General features: G+C 36.0%; 1 protein-coding gene across 2 annotated transcripts in view; it reads right to left on the reverse strand.

The window, feature by feature from the left end:
• CHD7 (chromodomain helicase DNA binding protein 7) overlaps positions 1 to 20536 on the reverse strand; it is a 128499-nt gene that overhangs the window by 13065 nt on the left and 94898 nt on the right. For both annotated transcript variants that reach the window (XM_085313556.1, XM_085313555.1), the window contains exons 11-23: positions 20387 to 20508; positions 19702 to 19945; positions 15368 to 15544; positions 13473 to 13616; positions 11509 to 11764; positions 7266 to 7476; positions 6523 to 6718; positions 6147 to 6314; positions 5337 to 5516; positions 5135 to 5245; positions 4847 to 5052; positions 3741 to 3940; positions 2976 to 3135 (exon numbers count right to left, since the gene is read on the reverse strand). In XM_085313556.1, the coding sequence (XP_085169682.1) occupies positions 2976 to 3135; positions 3741 to 3940; positions 4847 to 5052; positions 5135 to 5245; positions 5337 to 5516; positions 6147 to 6314; positions 6523 to 6718; positions 7266 to 7476; positions 11509 to 11764; positions 13473 to 13616; positions 15368 to 15544; positions 19702 to 19945; positions 20387 to 20508 (2375 nt within the window). The remainder of the gene's footprint in view (positions 1 to 2975; positions 3136 to 3740; positions 3941 to 4846; positions 5053 to 5134; positions 5246 to 5336; positions 5517 to 6146; positions 6315 to 6522; positions 6719 to 7265; positions 7477 to 11508; positions 11765 to 13472; positions 13617 to 15367; positions 15545 to 19701; positions 19946 to 20386; positions 20509 to 20536) is intronic.

The raw sequence follows: 20536 nt of genomic DNA on the forward strand, positions 1-20536 counted from the left end.
CTGGAGAGGAAGGCAGAGGGGGGAAAAAGTTCTTAACTTCAGGACTGTTTGCCAACAGTGGCTTTTGGCAGCTGCTGCTGTTCATCCATCATCCTGCCAAGGCTGATTAGCCATGCTGTATGGTAGGCTTGAAGCGTGACAGATGGTGGCACATAATCACCTCTGTGTGGTGCTTTCTGCTGGCTTCCAACAGGCCTGCCTGGCAACCGCTTACACTGCACAGAGAGGGATCGAGCTCAACCCAGCCCAGGCGCATTTCATTTAGTTYTACCTAGTGCAGCTTGTGAAGTTTAGACACGTACTCTACCACTGCCTCTGAAGTATTGAAGCAAGTTTGTAAACAACTGAGCAGATGGCTTTCAGTAACTGTTCTGCTTCATTATCTCATAAAATTTCCTCAGCTGCTGCCTTAATACCATTTTTGGAAGCACATCAGAAGTTGTAGGAATAAACRAGATATAAAATCTGGTTTTACTACCTTACAATAAACCCTCAATATGGAATGTCAGGTTTTTCAGATTATACAACTTTTTGCTTCCAAGAATGGAAAACCAAAAATAAAAATCTCTCATTTCCCTTAGGAGATATTAACTATTTTTACTCTTTACAGTTCAAGCTGCTATTTAATTTTACCTGTGCACCAKGCAAGTGCTATAAGGAAGCGAAAAATCTTCATTGCCTATGTTTATTTTTCTCCATATCTGTAATATTACAGCCATTTCTGAAACAACTATCAGTAACTGTGGTCACACAGTTTAAACTGGTAGGAGAGGGAATGGCAGACTGGATTTTCAAGGAGACTAGAAAAGAGGTCAGCTTTGCAGAAAATAGTATCTACCTGAAAATAATCATCCTCTCCTATGTTTACCCAATTCAGGGCACCCCCTGCTGCCTAGTTCTTGAAGTAAAAACAGTACCAGCTAAGATGGCGATTACTCAGCCTGCCCTCTCACTGTATCCAAACCCATCACAGCAACTGTTGAATTGCTGCTGCTCCTGCAACAGCAAGGGTGAGCAGGGAGGCAGTAACCTGATCACCCARTTGCATGCAAAAAATTCAGACCACCACCAGTTATGAGAGCTCCTCATCAGAGAGCTGRGGCAATAGGAACAATATCCAGTTTTACACATGTTATTCAAGCAAACCTCAGAAGAGCACAGATTTGAATGAAGGTCATGTCCACAATTCAAAACATGTCAGACATGCTTCTTTGTGAATGCATGATATCTGGGACCAGTAAGGTGTCTCTGCTCCTTGTGTGGTAACATAAACAAGCTGCTGAGGGTCTCTATCATCTTAATATTAAGCAATAACAGCTGTTACATTAAGTCAAAGAAGAATAGGAGAGAAACAGTAAAAGCTCTTTGCGCCTTTCAGGAGTCCTAAGCATCAAAATAGCATTAATTTGTTATACAAGGGCAGGACATTGGTTCTTATAAAGCCAACTGCTACTGCTACCTTCTGACGGAATTAATTCAAATTATCGATTGACTTCCACCTCTGATTTTACCTGGGCTAAACATGTTGCTTCTACAATTCACTTAGTCCTAGTATATCTGAGGAGTGATGGGGAAAGATTGCAACTAAAAATATACTTGCATAGAAATTTATCAAGCAGCCTTCCTGATCCTTGTAATTGTTATATGGTATTATTACAGAAATCACATTAAAAAAAAGAGTTTAAGTCTGACCCACAAACTGAAACAAGTGGTGAGGACATTAACTGGGAGATTAAAAAATGTTACAGAAAGGAACTTAATAGCATTTAGTCTGAGTGAAATGTAACAACAGATCTGAGTAACAGTTTGGAAAAAAAAWCAAAAAGTTTATTTGGATGTGCACTTGCTAATATATTTCTGCAAATATCTGCTTTCTTCAGTTGAGAATTAAGCTTGGTTGGTGTCTTGAAACAAGCTGATAACCCCTTAAATGCCTCTCCTCCTTCACATCACACCCCCTATTGACAGGCCCCAGGTACTTTTCAATACCCATAGTTCCTTTCCAATAATGGAATAGTATTAGTGAGAAACAATGTATATTAAAAAGATAAAACAAGGGCCACCTTCCAGTAACACTGTATTACATTTGTATGGTACTTGTACATTAAAAGCAAGAGCATTAAACAAAAAAAGAAAACGAGCTTTTGGGGACAGGTTTAGGTTAGGTTCAGGATCTATAATGCAGGATAACCATAAACAAAACTGAGATGGAGAACTAGAATGCAATTGAAGGAAGGTGATACAAAAATAACTAAGACATTACAAAGTGAAAGCAAAAAATATAAGAGATTCTCTTCAGAGGCATCCTTTCAATAGTAAGGCAAAGTAATAGCCAAACCAAAAGGCTTACAGTTTAATAATTTTGCAGCTAGAAATACTCCATTCAAACTCCCAGGTTTTTGCAAGAGAGCTTTGTGAGAATTTTTATTTGTAACAAAGCAGGAAAAGAAGGAACATTCTGTATGATGTGAAGAGCAAAGGAGGAAGGGAGGGAAAGAATAAAGAGGAGATGTACACCCACACATGGATGAACTATTACATGAAAATCTGGAAACCAAGAACTTGATATCTGAGCTTAACAAGTAAAGAACAAAAAATAGAGTTTAACCAGAGAGAACCCTACAGATAAGTAAGTTACAGATCATTTATGTTTAAAGATACACAACTGTCAGGAGAAATAGACTTGATATACATTCTTTCCTTTACATGGTAAAAAGAAGAGAATTGTATCTGATCCCATCCAAATTTTGCAAACAGAACAAGTTTTCTTAACTGTGTTTTAAAAGCTGATCACTTGTAAAGAGCTTACAGAAATATCCAGACATCTGTTAAGATGACTCTTCCCAAAGTAAAAGCCATAATGACATTTACATCCTACTAAATAGCCCTGCATTCTACTAAAAATATCCAAATGAAGTTGTGGATATTGTAAAAATAGACAGTAAAAACTAAGTGAAATATTCATTAATACTTACTTATTACAATGATGTTTGAGATGTTTCTTATAGCTGTCTTCTTGAAATAGTACATCTGGATTACAGGTTGTCAGCCAATCAGCATCTTGCAACATTGGCTGTGAACTCTGGGCTTTTACTTTCTTGCCTTTTCTTCCTCTGGGCACTGGTGCAGACAGACCTACGGAATCCCCCAGTATCTCTTACAATCTGTATAGCAAAACTTTCATTTTCATTTTCCAAAGTATATTACAAACAGACATTAAAGCTAAGCATCACTGTTATATTAATTCCTTTATGGGCAATGCAACAATCAAGAAATGAAGAGCAACACAACTTAGTACAGAAAATTGCAAAACAACAAAATTGACTGAAACTCCCATGCAGACTTAGGTGTGAAAATTTCAGAAATCCAGAGAGCTAGCTAGAAATAGTATTATATAAATATTTCTGGTAAAAACTCTCATGAATATGAAATGCCATAAAGGAAACATGTTTTAAGATTTCATGCCATTTGAAAAAGATTACCTCGCAGAAGGTGACATACAAAGAATATACTGGAATTTTTGTTCAAAATTGATTTAAAGAGAAGAGCACTCCATCCTACAAGATGTCTGAGGGTTACTTTCCCTTTAAATATTGACCCAGTCAAAGCCCACCTTACTCAAAAATCTAACAAGAGCCTACGACATGTCAAAATGGCTATAGTTTAAAATAAATACATAGCATAACTGAAGGAATTCTTTCTTATTTACTAACATCATTATTTGATTGTGGTAGACATACCGGAATGATTAACCAAAGCTCGAGTTTGCCCATCTGCAGTTGGAGTGATCAGATCCCAGATGAAACTTTTGATATTTTCATCCCCTTTGTAATGATTAAGACAATATACCAGGATAGTCCGGCAGATGGTTTCCACATCTTGTTCTGTTAGCTGACGTTTATAGCGCCCATGTGAGAGGATGTCAGTCCACCGACCCCAGCTACAAGAAAAATGTGTTCAATATAAAAGCCAGGGCACTGGAATTTTCATTTGTGACTTTCATTTTAACCCCTGGTGCCAGGCAGGTTGGGACCTCCTGAGTTAGCAGTGATGCACTTTGCATTTGCAGTTTATGTCTGGGAATTCAACTTCCAGGACAAGAGTTAAGAATATTTATTTTACAGAACAGGCAGTAACTTCACTGCTCACAAAGCTAAAATTGAACAACAATCAAAATAATAAAGTACATACATATAACACTAATGTTCCCAGCAAGTTATGAATAGGAAATTCAGCAAATTCCTACAGTCATGGTTTTGGAGAAATCAGTTTTATTCTGAACCTGAAATTCATTACTAGCAATTGTTGTACGAAACTGTGGGCAATAAGCAACTTCCTGAAAATAAGAGTCATTCTGAAGACTACCATGTCGGCAACTAAACATAGCTGTCTGCTTGCCAAGAGATACAGTTCAAATTGGAAAAGCCAGTGAGAAAAAATATTAAGTATTCAATTAGTTAAATTTAAGTGGTGCAGAAGTATCAGAATCTATGTTTGAAAACTGTTGACTGTTGATTTCGTGACCACATTTTTCTTTACAGATGCACTGTGTTATTCACCACAGCCCTTAGAAAAGAAAGATGAAATCTTGGCAATTCAGGAACTGTTTACACTATGAAAACCAGAAACAAATATTCCTCTCATCACAGAAGTGCATATTTTACTCATGAGTTCATATTCATTTTGGAAGTTCCCAGATACTTCAAGTTAAAACCCACATATATAAGGAACTTAATCTCACTGGCACATACACATTGTAATGAGGTAAAAGAGAAGGAAGAATAATTTACTATATGTGATTTCCATTTTCAGTTCTTTACCCACAACTTGATCTGTATATCCTTACCCATAAACCAGCAAATTCTTCTCTACCCTGAAACATTCACTTCGTGCATAACCCTGTGATTTGTCTTGAGGCCTACGAGGCTTTATGCTAGGCTTTTCTTCAGAATCACTTTCCAGGTCTGAAAATTCCATCAGTTCGTCCTCTTTGACTGCACTGTAGAGTCTGGTCTGCTTTCTTACTCTTGGTGTATCAATAACGAGGTTATTCTAAAATGAAAGAAAAAAAACATCAAAATTTAGGAGGAGGAAATCCTCATTTAAAGGAGCTGGAAACTGATAAAACTCTTACCCTTCCATTTAAGGCATCAATATCCAATTCAGCCTTCTTGGCCCACTTCTGCCAAAAATTAGGGTCATCCAAGGAAATGTCTGTCCTGTTCCCAGATGCAACAAAACTAGCCTAGTAAATGTGAAAACACATGCATTGATTTCTTAATTGCATGCTATCCTGATCATATTTTATCAAATTTTCTCTGAATGTCAATGCACACCTTAGCAAACGTTGAGCCTTTTCCTTCAGACTCAATAGTAATTGTATGTGTTCGCCTTAAGAGAATCTGATCAATATCCTCTTCACAGAACTTAGATCCTTCATCTTCCTCATCCATCAGAGCACCATATGCCCCCTTTCGAAGTAGATCTTCTATTTCTTTTTTAGAAAGTTGTTGCACCTGTAACATGTATGAGAAGATTTTTTGATATTAGTCAATGTTTACATCTCACAGCATCATCAGATTGATTGTCCTTTTATTTAGCATTTTAAGAAGTAAACTTCCAAAATAATGCTTTGTTGGACAATCAAACATCCATGCCAAAGTCACCTTTAAAAGAACACCACTGTCAACTAAATTCTTAGGGTGAAGTTATACACRTGATTTGTACAATTTAATAATTCATTGTCACTGAATCCCCTTAATTTAAGGCTGATAACTAACAGATCCCTTCCGCAAGCAGATTCAACTTATTGCCTGATAAGGACTAAAACAAAAAAACAAAGCAAAATTACTAAAATAAAGCGGACTGCAAGTCCAGAAAGTCCAAGGACCAACACAACGTAAAGGGTGGAATGAAAATGAGGAGGGCAGCTGTGGGAATAAGAGTCCACCTGCCCCCTTTTGGCAATAAGTGAGCCATTAGATAGGTTGAGCTAGTTTATGTAGCCTTGCCCTTAATTAACCCTACTTTAAAATGTATGCTGTACTCTATCTGAAACCACTGCTCTCCAGTAAAAATATAAGCAATAAATGTGTAACACATCCATATCTTTTGGAAGTCATGCACCTTAATGTATTAATTCTCACCCCATTTGTAGCATTCTCTCTTCCGCTCATAGATTGTAGCACAGCTTTATCAAGGCCAAGCTTTAAGCTAGCTTTGTCAAACATTTCCCTCTCATAAGAATTTCGTGTTATCAACCTGTAAATTTTCACTGATTTGCTCTGTCCTATCCTGTGACATCGTGCTTGAGCCTGATGGAATAAAGATAGGTGTTTGGTTACATATAACCAAAGAAAACATCAGCATAGAAAATTATTTTAAAAGTTCTTGTTTTCAATATAAATTATAAACTCTACATTTTTAAGAAAGTGAGAACAGAATTTCCCTTACAGAGGAATAAAATTACAAAGCAAAAAGGCAGAGAAAAATCTTTAATAGAATCRTCCCTTGTCATATTACCTGGAGGTCATTTTGGGGGTTCCAGTCTGAATCAAAAATGATGCAGGTATCAGCAGCAGTAAGATTAATGCCCAAACCTCCGGCCCTTGTACACAACAGGAAAACAAACCTATCAGAATCAGGTCTGGAAAACCTGTCAATAGCTGCCTGACGCAAGTTTCCTCTTACTCGGCCATCAATTCGTTCATACGGGTACCTGAAATAAAGATGCATTATAAGGAGAATTTTACTGCAAATATTTTTACATTGCATCTTTGCAATAACATAAATTAAAAATTAACATAAATTAAACAAGAGAAACTGTAATGCCACTACAATGTCAGGAGAACTACAACAAATTGAGTGACTATTCCCGCAGCATCTAGCTTCAACAGTGGATGACGCACTACATTCTCTCCTGCTTTGAAACTTTCAGTAAAGAACAGGCTTTCACTCCAAGGAAAGAAATAAACGTTCAAGCTTGGACTAAGTACTATATAGTAACTGAAAAATTTAATCAAGCAGTAAACTAAGAGGTGCCATTAGGACTCTCCACGTGAGGTTACTTTGTACTCCCCCTAAAAGAAAAACCTTAGTACTTGCAATTTACAGGTATGCTTTTCCCTTAAGTCAAGTCACTACAGAAAAYACTGCAAGGCATTTGATTTTCAACCCTTTACAATATGGATCACTCACAGGTTAAATACTGTGACCACTGAGGAAAGCATAATTTATTTAGAATYGTATTATATGGTTGCTCTCACCGTCTTTGAATGAGGTAGTCTTCCAGTATGTCCAAGCAGCGCACCATCTGGGAAAAGATAAGCACCCTGTGGCCACCAGCCTTCAGTTTTGGCAGCAGCTTGTCAATCAGTACTAGCTTGCCAGCAGCCTGGATCATTGCCTGGAGCTGAAAATCTGGAGAGTCGGCATTGTGTGTTTCTTTAAACTCTTCCAAAATTTTCTCTTCAGCACCTGCAAAGATTGGACAGCAATACATGAATGCTGCAAAGGTTTTTATTAATAAACAATGAGCTTGCCTTCGATATCCTATAGAAACTACAGGAATGTTTTCAGCATTATGTGAACAAACATTTATAAAAAATAAGATTAAATTTAAAGCAAACATATACACAACAATAGTATAAATAAATAACAAATAATTTTGAGCTTTCGTTGTTTTTTTTAAAATGTAAAACATTTCCTAAAAGAATTCATACAACCAGTTGATGCACACAACTGAATGAAAAATTAAGAAAGAAGTTGAAAAAGTAAACTATACTCCAATAGATCATATGGATTTTATGTCCTTTTCTAAACCAACATAAAAGAAAAATATCTTGTTTCCACAGGATAATACAAAAAAAGAAATCACATTTGATTTCTGTGCCTCTAAAACACAAGAGGCTTAAACATGAGGATGTCTTAGAGCTCCTTCTTCTATTATTAGCTATAGTGACAAAATCCAAACAATAAAAACTAATTTCAGTGAAAAATAAGCAGCAGTGAAATTATTATTTTATCTTCTATTTAGCTTTCTTTCCTCACTGAATGCATTTCCTTGTTTAGTTTGATGAAGCTATCCAATGTCTGTGTTCTTTCTAGAATTAATCAAAAGTTTTTCCTTGCCACTCCTTTTACCTACTCTATGCTAAGAGTTTCCAGAAGGAAAATATTCAGAACTTCAGTTAATCACATTCAGGTCAAACGGGTAGCAGCAAACATTTCATTGTACTGCCATCATCTGAACACTGCAGCTCAAGTTCAAGTTTTGYTTCTGTTCCTCAAATTCTCTTATGCTTTTATCCCATTTTTAATGTCACTCCTACAAACAGACTATCCAAAGAATTATCAGATGGCTATTCTGGGGTATGTAAAAGGCTAGACATCATCATTTTAAGATTTAAGATCCAAAGAAAAATACTTGGGCTGTCTTTTTCAGTTCCTGTGATACTTTAAAAAAAAAAAAAACACAAAGTATTTTATAGAGTATTTCTTAATTGCACAACACCCAGCTTTAACACTGCTTTTGAGAAACATAAGAAAAGGCAAGGGAAAAGAAAAACACCAAAAACAAAACAAGAAAGCTTTCTGCCAGGCTTCTGCTGAGCATCTTTTTCATATCCCAGTTCTAAGTAGCTGCCTGTAAACAAACACGCAAATGCATCCTCCTCGCTGTGTGATCACTGGTTCAGTGCCTACTGTAATGCGGCACCTTAACTAGCTACCACCTAAAGCAGCCTGACGGCTTTGCGTTACTCAGAACACTGGTGCTACTAGATTTAGCTGAAAGGATTCAAATGCGGACACATTTGTAGGTGGTTTTACCCTGAATTTTTACCTATATAGATCTAACTACTCCAAGCATTACTGATCCTCTACCAAGCTTGGACAAAAGCTATTTTCAAATAGCTCCTACACAGTATACAGAGATTTTCATTGATTGCATCATTTATTTCTTACCAACTGTGATACCCAAAGTTAAGTTACTGTAAAGTAACTATGCACTATGCAGACCCAGCATCTGCAGAAGCTAAAATCTAAAATCAACCACATCACAACCAACCTATAAAACAGACCTAATGAAAGGTGAATTTTTACTAACTGAGTTTGGCCTCAGTAAGACCTGCTTCCATAACACACTACTATCCCCAAAACTTGCTCTTTCAATAATGTTAGCTAAACCCTGCACAAGACTGCACTGTCTTTTTCATCTCTACTTTGRTTGCAATTAAGTGATATATTCAGTATCCTGTTACCCAAAAGATACCTGATGTAGTAACTACGTCTGTAATACCGGTTCCTATCCTATCCAATTTTCATTAGCAGATTAAATGAAGATGTCTGAATGTGTGCTCAGTCCACCATGAAAACTCCCACTCCTAATTAAGAGGGAGCTCTAGGGTTCAAGATAGCGTAAGAAACTCTTCGAATGTCCAACACCATGGCATGGATAAGTACAACACAACTCCCCACTGCTGGTTCTCCGAATCGGGAAATGAGGTACAATCTATAAAAATACTTGAGAATGGTTGCWAGGAAAAACCAAGAACTCCAGCTCTGAGAAAAAAAACAACAGACAATGCTTTGTCCAGCTTGCTCAGAGAATACCCCGAATTTGGTCACTCCCTCCAGAAGTCTACTCAAAACCAGTTTCTGCATGTCAGTCTTCTCCCTGAGCCTCCCAGAACAGATCTGCCCATCAAGAACAGCCCCTAGCCCCCAAATTAGTCTGCTCCTACCATACTACTTCCATCTTACAACCTTCTGCACATCTTAACTGAAGTTACAAGAAGAACTAAAGACTAGAAGAACAACTAAAGAACTAGAAGAACTAAAAGACTTCCTTGAAATTTGTTTACAACTTTTTTCTATATGAAACATACAATGTTCTACTTGGATTAAAAAGGCATATTCTAATACACRTGCACTAGCGTTTGCTCAAAAAATCTGTAAGTGTAAAAGAAAATGAGAGGAATTCAGAGATCTTTATAAAAGCAGTAAAGTCTTGAGACCTTGCTATAGTAAAACATCATTCTTCAGCAAAACACTATGCAACATTATGTGTTGCCTCTGCAAGATCTCTCGACAGAATTGCAATAAGCTTGTGTCATCACTTTAAGTACAAAGATGTTAATTATTGATCAACAGGATAAAACCTGAGGCTCAGACAATTACAGCACATCAGAGTATTTTCTGTCCTAGAATTACAAAGCACTTATTTGCTAAGGTCCCTCCTCCATAATAATAATACTGAGGATTTATTTATTTTTCCCTCCCCCCTACTATGTTGATATGCAAGTCACAAAAATGTTATAAAGTCAAAAGCTCTCAGAAGACCTCCCTTCTCCTCCTCTTCCCCCAAATAAAAAGAGAAAGTTWAAAAAAGCACTTAGGTTCACACCTTCAAGATTTTCTTCCCCAACAAAAAGCTATGGTTAAGAAACAGTCATCCAAAAATACTTGAAATTTCCTATACAACTACCTGGACTTCACCAGTCTTACAGACACTAAGACTTGTAAGGAGAAGGAAAAAAAAAATCATTGATGTAAGGCAACATTGCCAGCCCCACTTCTGAATTCTATCTGCAAAACACAGTAGAAGCAAAAGATTCACTTTTTTCCTTTGCAGCAAACATGAAATAAGGAAAATAAAAGAACAGAATAAAGTTTGTTGAAAACCAAGGTACATAATAAGCATCAGTTTCAGAAGCTTATAGCCTGAACAACCTGCACTATTTTCTGATAAATTCATTTATATAATGGATTAACCTAAAACAAAACAAAGAGCCCCCCCCCCCCAAAAAAAAAAAAAAAAAAAAAAACCTCTACTGGAACCACAAAGCTACTTTACTGTAAGCTCATCTGAGCTGGAACACAGTCCTGCAGCATGGTTGAGTTCAAGTACTTTGAAGTAACTGTCATGTCTTTAGAATAATTACTTATGCATGGAATATAACCAGATGTCATTTGGTGAATCATTTTAAGCATTTTTTCCCCAGTTAAAAAAATACAGCAAGAAAAAAAAATACTCAATAATACTCTATTCCCGTAAAAAAAAAAAAAAAAAGAAAAAGAAAAAAAAAAGAAAGAAAAAAAAAAAAAAAAAGTAGGAGCTAACTATAGCTCTGAAGGAAAAATGGCATTTTTTACACTAGCATCCAACATCCTGCACTGCAACAACTTAAGTCTTTAATAACACTAACATTTCTCCAACATGAAATCTTGGGGAAAAAAAGCAGCACATATATTTTCAAAACCAATACTGTCTTAACTAGCAGATATCCAAACCTTGGAGAACCAAAAAATTATGTTACTATTCTACTTCTCAAAAAAAATTTCAAAAGACTAACAATATATGCATGCAGTCATCTACACTGCTTTCATCATACAAATTTTATGAAAAGAAGAAAAAATGGCTTTCTCTCTAGAGACCAGAACAGAATTTCTAACATGCTAAACTTCTTACAACCATTTCTCAGATGAGATAAAACCCAGAAGGCCTACCATTAATAAGGTATGGATGATTGCAGCATTTTCTTAGTTCCATCATAGTGTTTAAAAGATTAGGTACATTTGCCTGACCTCCACCCTTGGAAAGAAATGTGAAATTCTTTTCAAGAATAGCACGATAGTATTTCTTCTGAATGTTTGTTAGCTCAACTTCAATGATGGTTTCTTCTTTGGGGGCCAGATTCTTTTCTACATCCTCCTTGAGACGTCGCAGCATCATCGGCTTCAAAATAGCTTGGAGTTTTTGCACCTAGGAAAAACATGTTAACAAACAACTGAATTACAATTGTAAGGCTTAAATATTTATTTTCTGTTTTTTTCCCCAGTTTCCTTAATTCAAAAATCCCTCTATATTTTCTACCACAGAAAACAGGTAGACAGCATTTGTAAGATCTTTCCTCAACGACCTAGAGACGGAGGTAAGTTAGATAAGCAGAACTGACTATAAGATCAAGTTTTGCAGTCAACATCTATCTCCTAAAAAGTGATTTATGCTATTTTTCCCCTTCATTTGCTTCTGGAGCTCTTTCTTTTTTTTCCTTAGCTTTGAGATTCACTGAAGCCCTTTTCYCAAATGGAGAATATTTTACTTTGGAAAATTTTTAAAACGTTGCTGAGAAATTTTCAGGTTTCCAGGTTTTGCAGCATGAACTTTAAAGATGCTTGCTTTAGTTTCATAAAATTAGCTAACTTTTATCAAGTTTTTCTAAAGTCTTTTAAATAAGAAAAACYTCAAACATGTAACTTAGAGTTTAGTTTTTTTAATAAAGAGATTACATTTTTTTTCTTTTTAATAAAGAAATCAGCATTTAAACACTAAGTTCCGCCTCTAAAAGCATGAAGCAGCTCAGTGTTGAAGAGCTCGACAATTATTTGCCCTGAAATTGGCCATCTCCTCCTGCAAGGTTGCTGCATAGTAGAACTAAGAGCAAAAGACACTTTGCCCTGCATTCTTATCACTCTCATAGTAATAAAGCAACTTCAAGAGAAAGGAGATAAATTAGTATGAAGGTATGGAATGAAAAAACCCAYATATGGAATATGATTGTAAGAAACAGAGGAGAAAATCTAAGTCACTAACACGTAATCTTTCCCATCATTTTAAAGATAAATCAAAATTCCCAAACATCTAATATTGTGTCCACACAGAAAGGACTTCTTCCAAAAGTTGTTGGCCGATGGTATTAGTTTAGTTATACCTGCATGTATGGCTTCAAAATTTTCCAGTTCTGTCCTGCTGACATTTTGAGCTGGCCAGACAAAAGCTATGCTGAGAGTTAGGATATATTAACTCCAGCTCAAACACTTTATTAACATGACTACATGGCTTCTGGATCAGAGTTGGCTCACTTCCAATCAGGTCAGAGTCCAGGCAGACTGACATACAACTGCCTGCACAATCTGTAGGAACATATCCTACAATTTCCCCAGGACACACTATGATTTTCCAGAAGGGGTGGTGTGTGGGGGGTTGAGGGGCTGGGGGTCAGAAGCTAAATGCAAGCACTCAGAAATGAGAAATATCAGAAATTGACCAGTCTCATCATTCCTATACTGATAATCATGGAAGAATATCACCTGACAATCTAATTCTCTTAGAGTTTAAAAGTTTACCAAACAATTTTTTTTTTTTAAGTGTTTTCTTCTAGCATTCYGAGAACACTCTTCTCCCAATTTTCTAACATCACATTTTAATATGGTAAACTTTCCTCATTTCTGCATGACTAATCAACAAAGGAACAAATACAGCGATAAGAAAAAATGACTGYTGGTCAAAGGCAAAAACCCCAACAAAACAAAGAAAATACAGAGAAGAAAAACACTCTGGTCTTCAAAAGAGAATCTATGTTCTTTTTTGCTTTTATTACTTGTAAAAACAAGTAATAAAACTTGGATACAATAAAATGGTTAAATTTACAATACCCAAATAGAAAAGARAATGTGCAGGAGCAGTTTACCTGTTCTTCAGTTTTCAGATCACCAAACTCCTGCATGAATGTGGTTTCTGATGGGAACCGACCTGGTTCCAAAAAGTGAAGCAAGCTAAATAGCTCTTCCACTGTATTTTGCAAAGGAGTTCCAGTAAGCAGCACTTTATGTTCCTGAAAAATTAAAACACAGTTGTCCAGTGATCTGCCCAGATTTATTTTCCACAGTGAAATACACAAAATTCTTACAYTTTTCCTACGTATCCTTGTTTGCCTCCCCTCTTCTCCCTCAGCTACTTACATACAGCTCTTTTTAAAACACTTGCAGCTAATATTCTGGGCTGCCTTCAGAGATTGCCTAGAAAATACTTTTTAATACCTAAGTGTCTTTAAAAAGTCCTCCAAAAGAAGGACAAGAAGAGATTTTACTGACCCGCAACGTTCCAGCACCTTCACAAATATAACAAACTTTAAACGAGATGCTAACAGTTGTGCTTACCCCATAAATTCCAGCATAAACCCACTCATTAACTCTACCTCTAGTAAATCTCAATACATGAATTTCTTCAGGGCAGATATAAATTTCTAACACAGGAAACCTGAAGCATAGTCCTACTCACTAGCTACATACAACAAAGCATGAGACCGCAGAAACAAGAGGAAATGTTACATATTATGTTAAAATCTTTACAAGTAATCTCTAAAGGTGTGTTTAAATTTTCAATTTCTCTTAAAACAAGTTTTGCCTATTTTTCATGAATTAGCAAATGGAAGAAGCAGAGATTAATAAGATCGTATCTAAGAAGCCCATTAAAACATGAGGCCCTGTTCTATTAGTCACTGAAAAAGTAAAACACATCTATTTCCAAAAGACTTTACTAGAAGACTATGAACTCACAGAAAAGGAGGAAGAATAATATTGTTTCCTTATGATACAAGGAGCCCAGAGAGGTTAAGTGACTTGCCCATGGCCACACATGAATTTAGTAGTAGAACAAGAACTAAAGTGAGAAGTTCACATCTCTGTAGCCATCACATAAGYTCATTTTTCCTCAGTTAGCAATCATAGTAAATAATAAACTGTATACAGCATTTTTACAAACTTTCATTCATTAAGCCTCAAGACTACTTTGAAAAAASTATTATTTAACAGACAGAGAAACAGAAACCAAAGGTGACCCACATATCACATATGCTTGTGTAAGCTTATGTTTATGCCTCTATTGTTATGAATAAGAGAGTCTGAGTTCCAGATGTTAATTTAGTATGACTGGGTTACTCTCACCTTTTTTTTTTTTTTTTTTTTTTTTTAAGAATCTTGTGACAAAAAGCAGAATTTGTTTTGCCTTTTTAATGACAAATGTCTTTATAAAAGCATCTCATTTTTCTCTTTGAGCTTAATTTTGCATGTTTTGTGCATATCGCATAATATATATTTATACAGGTATCAGAAACTAACTCACTTTTCTCTTCCTTTCTATTACCTTCCTGTATTCCCTTCCCTAGCCCATCTAACAGAACTTCCTTACAGCTACGCAGCAAACTAACATTAGGGTTAACATTAATTCAGAGCAGTTTAAGTCTCACACCAGTATTTTGTCACTTAACAACATTATTAAACACACTTTTAAATAAACATAAAGATGGGAATATGGAGGATAAATGATTTAAAAGCAAGTAAAATTAAACCAAGAGGGGGAAAAGAATTATTTCTCTGGAATCTCTTAACAGAATCCACATAATTCTACTTYGCTGAAACATCAGCAAAATTCAAGGTATGAATATGCTTCCAGACATATTAGCAGCTGCCTTTTTGCATTCTTCTTAGTATTTAATGCTTGAGAACAAAAACTTTAATTTTTGATGAAGCTGTAAATCAGGACAAAGATACAGAAAATGCAAATGTTGACAATGTAAACACTGACCAGATCCATCATCTTGAGTCCTTCCAAAAGCTTACAATTCCTGTTTTTCAGCCGGTGGGCCTCATCGATTACCACACAACGCCATGGAATGTTACGCAGCTCAGGGCAGTCGGTTAAAATCATTTCGAATGTTGTGATAACGGCATGAAACTTGTAGGACCCTTTTATCACACGACCCTAAAACAAAAAGTAAAAACTAAAGTAAAATTGCTGGCAAAGAGAGGAAGTAGCTTTGTTTCATCTTCAAAATTCCGTTTGTAAATAAGCGAGAGCAATGAGGATGATATTTTAAGTAAATTAAGTCAGCATCACTGGCTCAATAAAGGATACAAGTGTGTAAGTTTACTTCATGCTAGCCATGTTTTTAAATCCTGTAAAAAGGACCATATAATCACTGCATATTCATTACAAAAATGCTATACAAGTACTTCAGCTGTAATATGTATGGATTATACTAATGCTGTGAAACATTATTGTATTGCCACAATATTCCACTTAAGACTTTGTCAAGAGAATTAGCTTTTTCTTTCAAATTAAAATTTCACAGCATTAGTATAATTGTGACAATCCTCCCAAACAACCAAATAAGCCAAAAGTATGTTACAGCTTCAATTTCCTGAATATTAAAATATTTTGCTCCCAACAAACAGTAATTTCTTCTTGATGGACAGCAAGTACCAAACCACCAGCAATTCTATTAAACAGTTTTGAAGAGAAGCAAATCTCTGAATTCACAGTTGGAGAACGTATGCCTCTGCATACATTTCCCCGATAACTTTGTAAATTTTTGTGAAAAGTTCAACAGCATGATTTAGCTGATATCTGGCATCATCTTCACTGCTTATATTGCTAGTTGAGGATGATCTTTTTCAATGAGGTACTAAGATTCTGTTTCAGAAAACCCTGAATAAAGTTCACTGAAGATCATGAAATGAACATCTTTCTGATATATTTTGTCATATTTCTTCCTAATCCTGCTCAAAATTAAAAAAATGTAACTTGCTATCTCAAGTGGCACTGGACCTGCACAGGGACACTGTCTCTGTAAGGACAGGCCTCATTCAAGTCCAAAGTCAGTCCTGCTTGGAAAATGTAGTAGAATATGTTGTGGGTTGCACATGAAATAAATTTCAGAAGAAACATTTTATAGTAAAGTGACCATTTTTTCTTCAAAATATGTGCAAGGTTGTATCCTTCTGTAAGTGAACTGTATATAACATCCTCTCAAAACTGTGAGGGTCACAATTGGCTACTGAACTAATCTCATGACCAGAAAACCTGATCCTCTGAACTCCCTGTTAAATCTATGTAGGCATGTCAACAGTCTTTCCTAAGAAGCAATGACCTGTTCAACAGTGCTTTAACATGGTGTATTCCAGAAACATTTATCTTCTTAGGGAAAAAAAGTTGTTACCTAACAAACAGCTGATGAAGATACACTAGGTGAATAACTTGGAAGGCCAGCACACTGAGATGCTGTGATCTCTTCATGAGCCAGATATTACTGTCAAGATACGAGAAAGATTTTGGGGAAACATTTCTGGTAGCACAGTGTCCCTTAGGATCAAAGAAGCACCAGTAGAAATGTATTTTGCTGCTGGTTGTTGTCTGGGTTTTCACAACACTTTRCACTGGTTTTGACTTTGAAAACCACATTACTGGAGATGCGGAAGGTGCTTCTTAAGCACATTTGTTTCCTATCATTACCCTTCAAAGCTACTCAGACTTTCATTATATTGAACTGTCTTTTTGAGCAACTGCTCAGCTTGAGAAGCTTCTTCTCACATTAAGACCTAAACTGCCGAAGATGCCGATGTCTGAGTAGCTAAGGGACTAGARAATAATACTGCCAAAGCCTGCTTTCTTTTTCTGCCTTCCATATCTCCCACCCTGGGCCCACTGATAGTGCTTTGGAGGATGCTAGACTGAACACTACACAGGGATTAGGGATTAGTTAGGGAGATTGTTACTCCTTGCCTAGCTCCCACCATACATTTCACAACTCAGTCTTGCAGAGAACAGAATACACAACATGGTACAATTTCATGATATATCTAGACCCAGTTGCCACCAAAACGAACAGTTCTCTCCAGTCCTGCTTTATCCGCAACGGTGACAACTGCCTGATTCTCATCACAAACCAGTTCAGGGAGTAAAACTAGCAGAAAATGATTTTTGTGCCCTAAGTGCTTTGCCATTGCTTGCTATGGGAGCAAATGGCTGCCCCGGCCACTGCAAGAGAACAATTAAGAACATGTAGCAGTAGAGAGGAAGAAGAAATTGAAAGAAAAGTCTTTCTGTAGTAATTAGTCTTTAGATCAACACAGTGATACTACCAAAATAACAYTAAGTATCTGCACAGTAAATGGGCTTTTTCTGAAAAGGTTCCTCTAAATTTCATGCTGCTTGGAAGTCTTGCAGCTATGCAAATACTATAGCCAATGAGGAAGAATATACTGAGAGAAAGCACTATTTAAATAAACAAACGTTTTWAACCTAGGAAACATTGTAGTATTAGTGAAATATACATAGCAATTTATGATTATGCAAACGCTTAATACAAAATATTACCCCTCAATACAAAATACTACCCCTCTCTTATAAGAAATAATTTTAAAAACAGACAAAATATAGATCCATTAATTCTGGTTCAATTCTGTATTATATGTCCACATGGATAATAATCACACTTAGCTTTTAAGTCATAGAAGCCATTGGGCGTCAGTGCAACAACTCTTATTTCAACAAATATGTCTTTTACATTACAATATATCTTTCTTACCTGATTCTATTTCTATTTGCCCTGATGGTTTATCAAGTTGCGCCACAATTATCTTCAAAACAGATAATACTCAATTCTTTCTTTATAAAAGGGGTAGTTTCTGTCTTGCAACCACCCTCATAGCTTTGCTGTGAGGGCTGGTTTTTCAACRCTTTTCTTGAGGCATGGATGTGAAAACTGTACAGATTTGGATTACTCACTACAGTAGTGACAGAAGAATGCTAAGATTTTCTAATCTTAATAAAGACTTATTTCCTTCTACACACATGCATTATACTAGCCCTTTTAACTAGTTACTGCCTCACAAGTTTGAACTCCTATTTAACCAGTTGTGTGTCATGACACAAAMGGATTTGCATTTGTCTTACGGCCTTCCCAAAACAACTCTCTTCTCCCTGCTGTAAGAATAGTTTCCATTCCTTATCCACAGATAGCCCTATATTTAGCTATTCTGATTATTATTAGCTTGGATCCAGTTTATTAAGTAGTACAGCTTACTCTGTATCCATGAACTGTCTCCATTATTTACTGCTCTCCCCATCTTTGTGTCATTTGAAAACTTCCCCAGTAATGATTTTATGTTTTCTTTCAGGTCATTGATAAAAGTGTTATATAGCTCATGGACAAGAACCAATCCCTGAAGAGCCACACTGGAAATTCAAATCWTTTCTCATTTAAAATAACATCGAGAAATATCAGTTAGCCAGTTTTAAATCCACTTAATGTGTGCCATATTGATTTTATATCTTTCTAGTTTATTAATCAAAATATCTGGTGGCAGAAAATCAAATGCTTTACAGAAAATCTAAATATATGAATTCACCACTATCACTTCCTTAAGCTCAGCTGGAAACATTACGCCACAGTACATCAAATCAGATTGAATGTCACTTGTTTTTTTCCTTAAATGAGAAGGATTATATTATATCTTGCAATAACATTTAACATGTGCACATATTTTCCCCCTACTCCTGTTCAGTTAATCCGAGCAAAACGTGTGTTTAAGTATAGAGATTTGTTGCTCCCTATGGCTCTAATTTTCCAAATAATTTTCTGTTTCTATCCCTTATTTCCTTWTAGTTGCTCTTGTTCTCTCATAAGAGCTCTTCAACATGAGTGCAGTAACACAGATTCAAAATATGTTTGACCTGCACAATTTGAGAAAGAAGCATCGACAAGTTCAACGCTGGTCTTTTCCTGAAATGGTAGGCACAGACTGATTTTTAACTTTAGCTCTAATTAAAGTATTTTCACCATTAAGAATCTTTTCAGCCAGCTTTCTTCATCAATGTAAAATAATGAAACGCTTGCACAGGTCACCATCCCACCAACTCCTGGCAGTCATTCTCCATTTATAACCAGCCTCATGGTAATTATTAAAAACCCCTCCCTCTTTATTAATGTATAGGCTTTCGTTCTCAGCTGAAGCCTAAACTAAAAACTTAATTACTGCTTATAAYCTAAGATTAATTATTGACAGTAAACCCCCTCCCCCAAAAAACCCAAACCCCAAAAAACTTCAACACACACACACACCATGAAAACTTTTTACCTGTGGATCTTTGAAATACATTTCATACAACTGAATGGTCCGTCGGCTTGCTTGACTCCCATGATACACAACCACGTTCAACTCTGTCCAGGTGCGGAACTCCCTTTCCCAGTTGGGAATTGTGGACARTGGTGCAATAACCAAGAAAGGACCATGGATTCCTTTCAAATATATCTCATAGAGAAACGTAATGGACTGGATAGTCTTTCCCAACCCCATTTCATCTGCTAAAATGCAGTTTCGTCTGAAAGCAATAATACAAAGTCTTAAATGATTTATTCTTATAATACTTAGAATAAAAGTACTTCAGAAGCTAAATTGAGTAAAACAGTTTCCTAGAACAGTAAGTTTATATTCTAAAGACACCATCTTTTGACATTTTAAATAAATGTTATGATTTGCGATGCAATGAACATATATATATATCCATATTATGCCCTTCTCTCAAGTTCACAAGGTTGGGGTAAGACAGTAGGGTTATGCATGAACAAATACACAAATATTTGTCAGATATCTACCCCAAATATTTAAGTTTTACTTAACAATGTTATCCACCAAAAGTTAGTTTATTCTCCTGCAGCAGAAAAAAGACATTCAAAAGTCTACTTTTAAAAGATTAATGTCTCATATAAACTATAAAAGCTTTTTCAAAGCAGGATTCAGCAGTAAGCAGCATTTTACGTACGTGTTGTACCAATTGAAAAGAAGCCAGTTTACTCCCTCCAACTGGTATTCCCTGAGTTTGTTATTGTTTTTATACTCCCTGGAACTCTCCGATTTCTTCCAGTCATCGGCAGGAGGTCGCTCCTGTTTCAAATACAGCAAATCCCATTAG

Source organism: Rhea americana, unplaced genomic scaffold, assembly GCF_003343005.1.
Source record: "Rhea americana isolate MKP2758 unplaced genomic scaffold, rheAme1 scaffold_39, whole genome shotgun sequence".
Lineage (NCBI taxonomy): Eukaryota > Metazoa > Chordata > Aves > Rheiformes > Rheidae > Rhea > Rhea americana.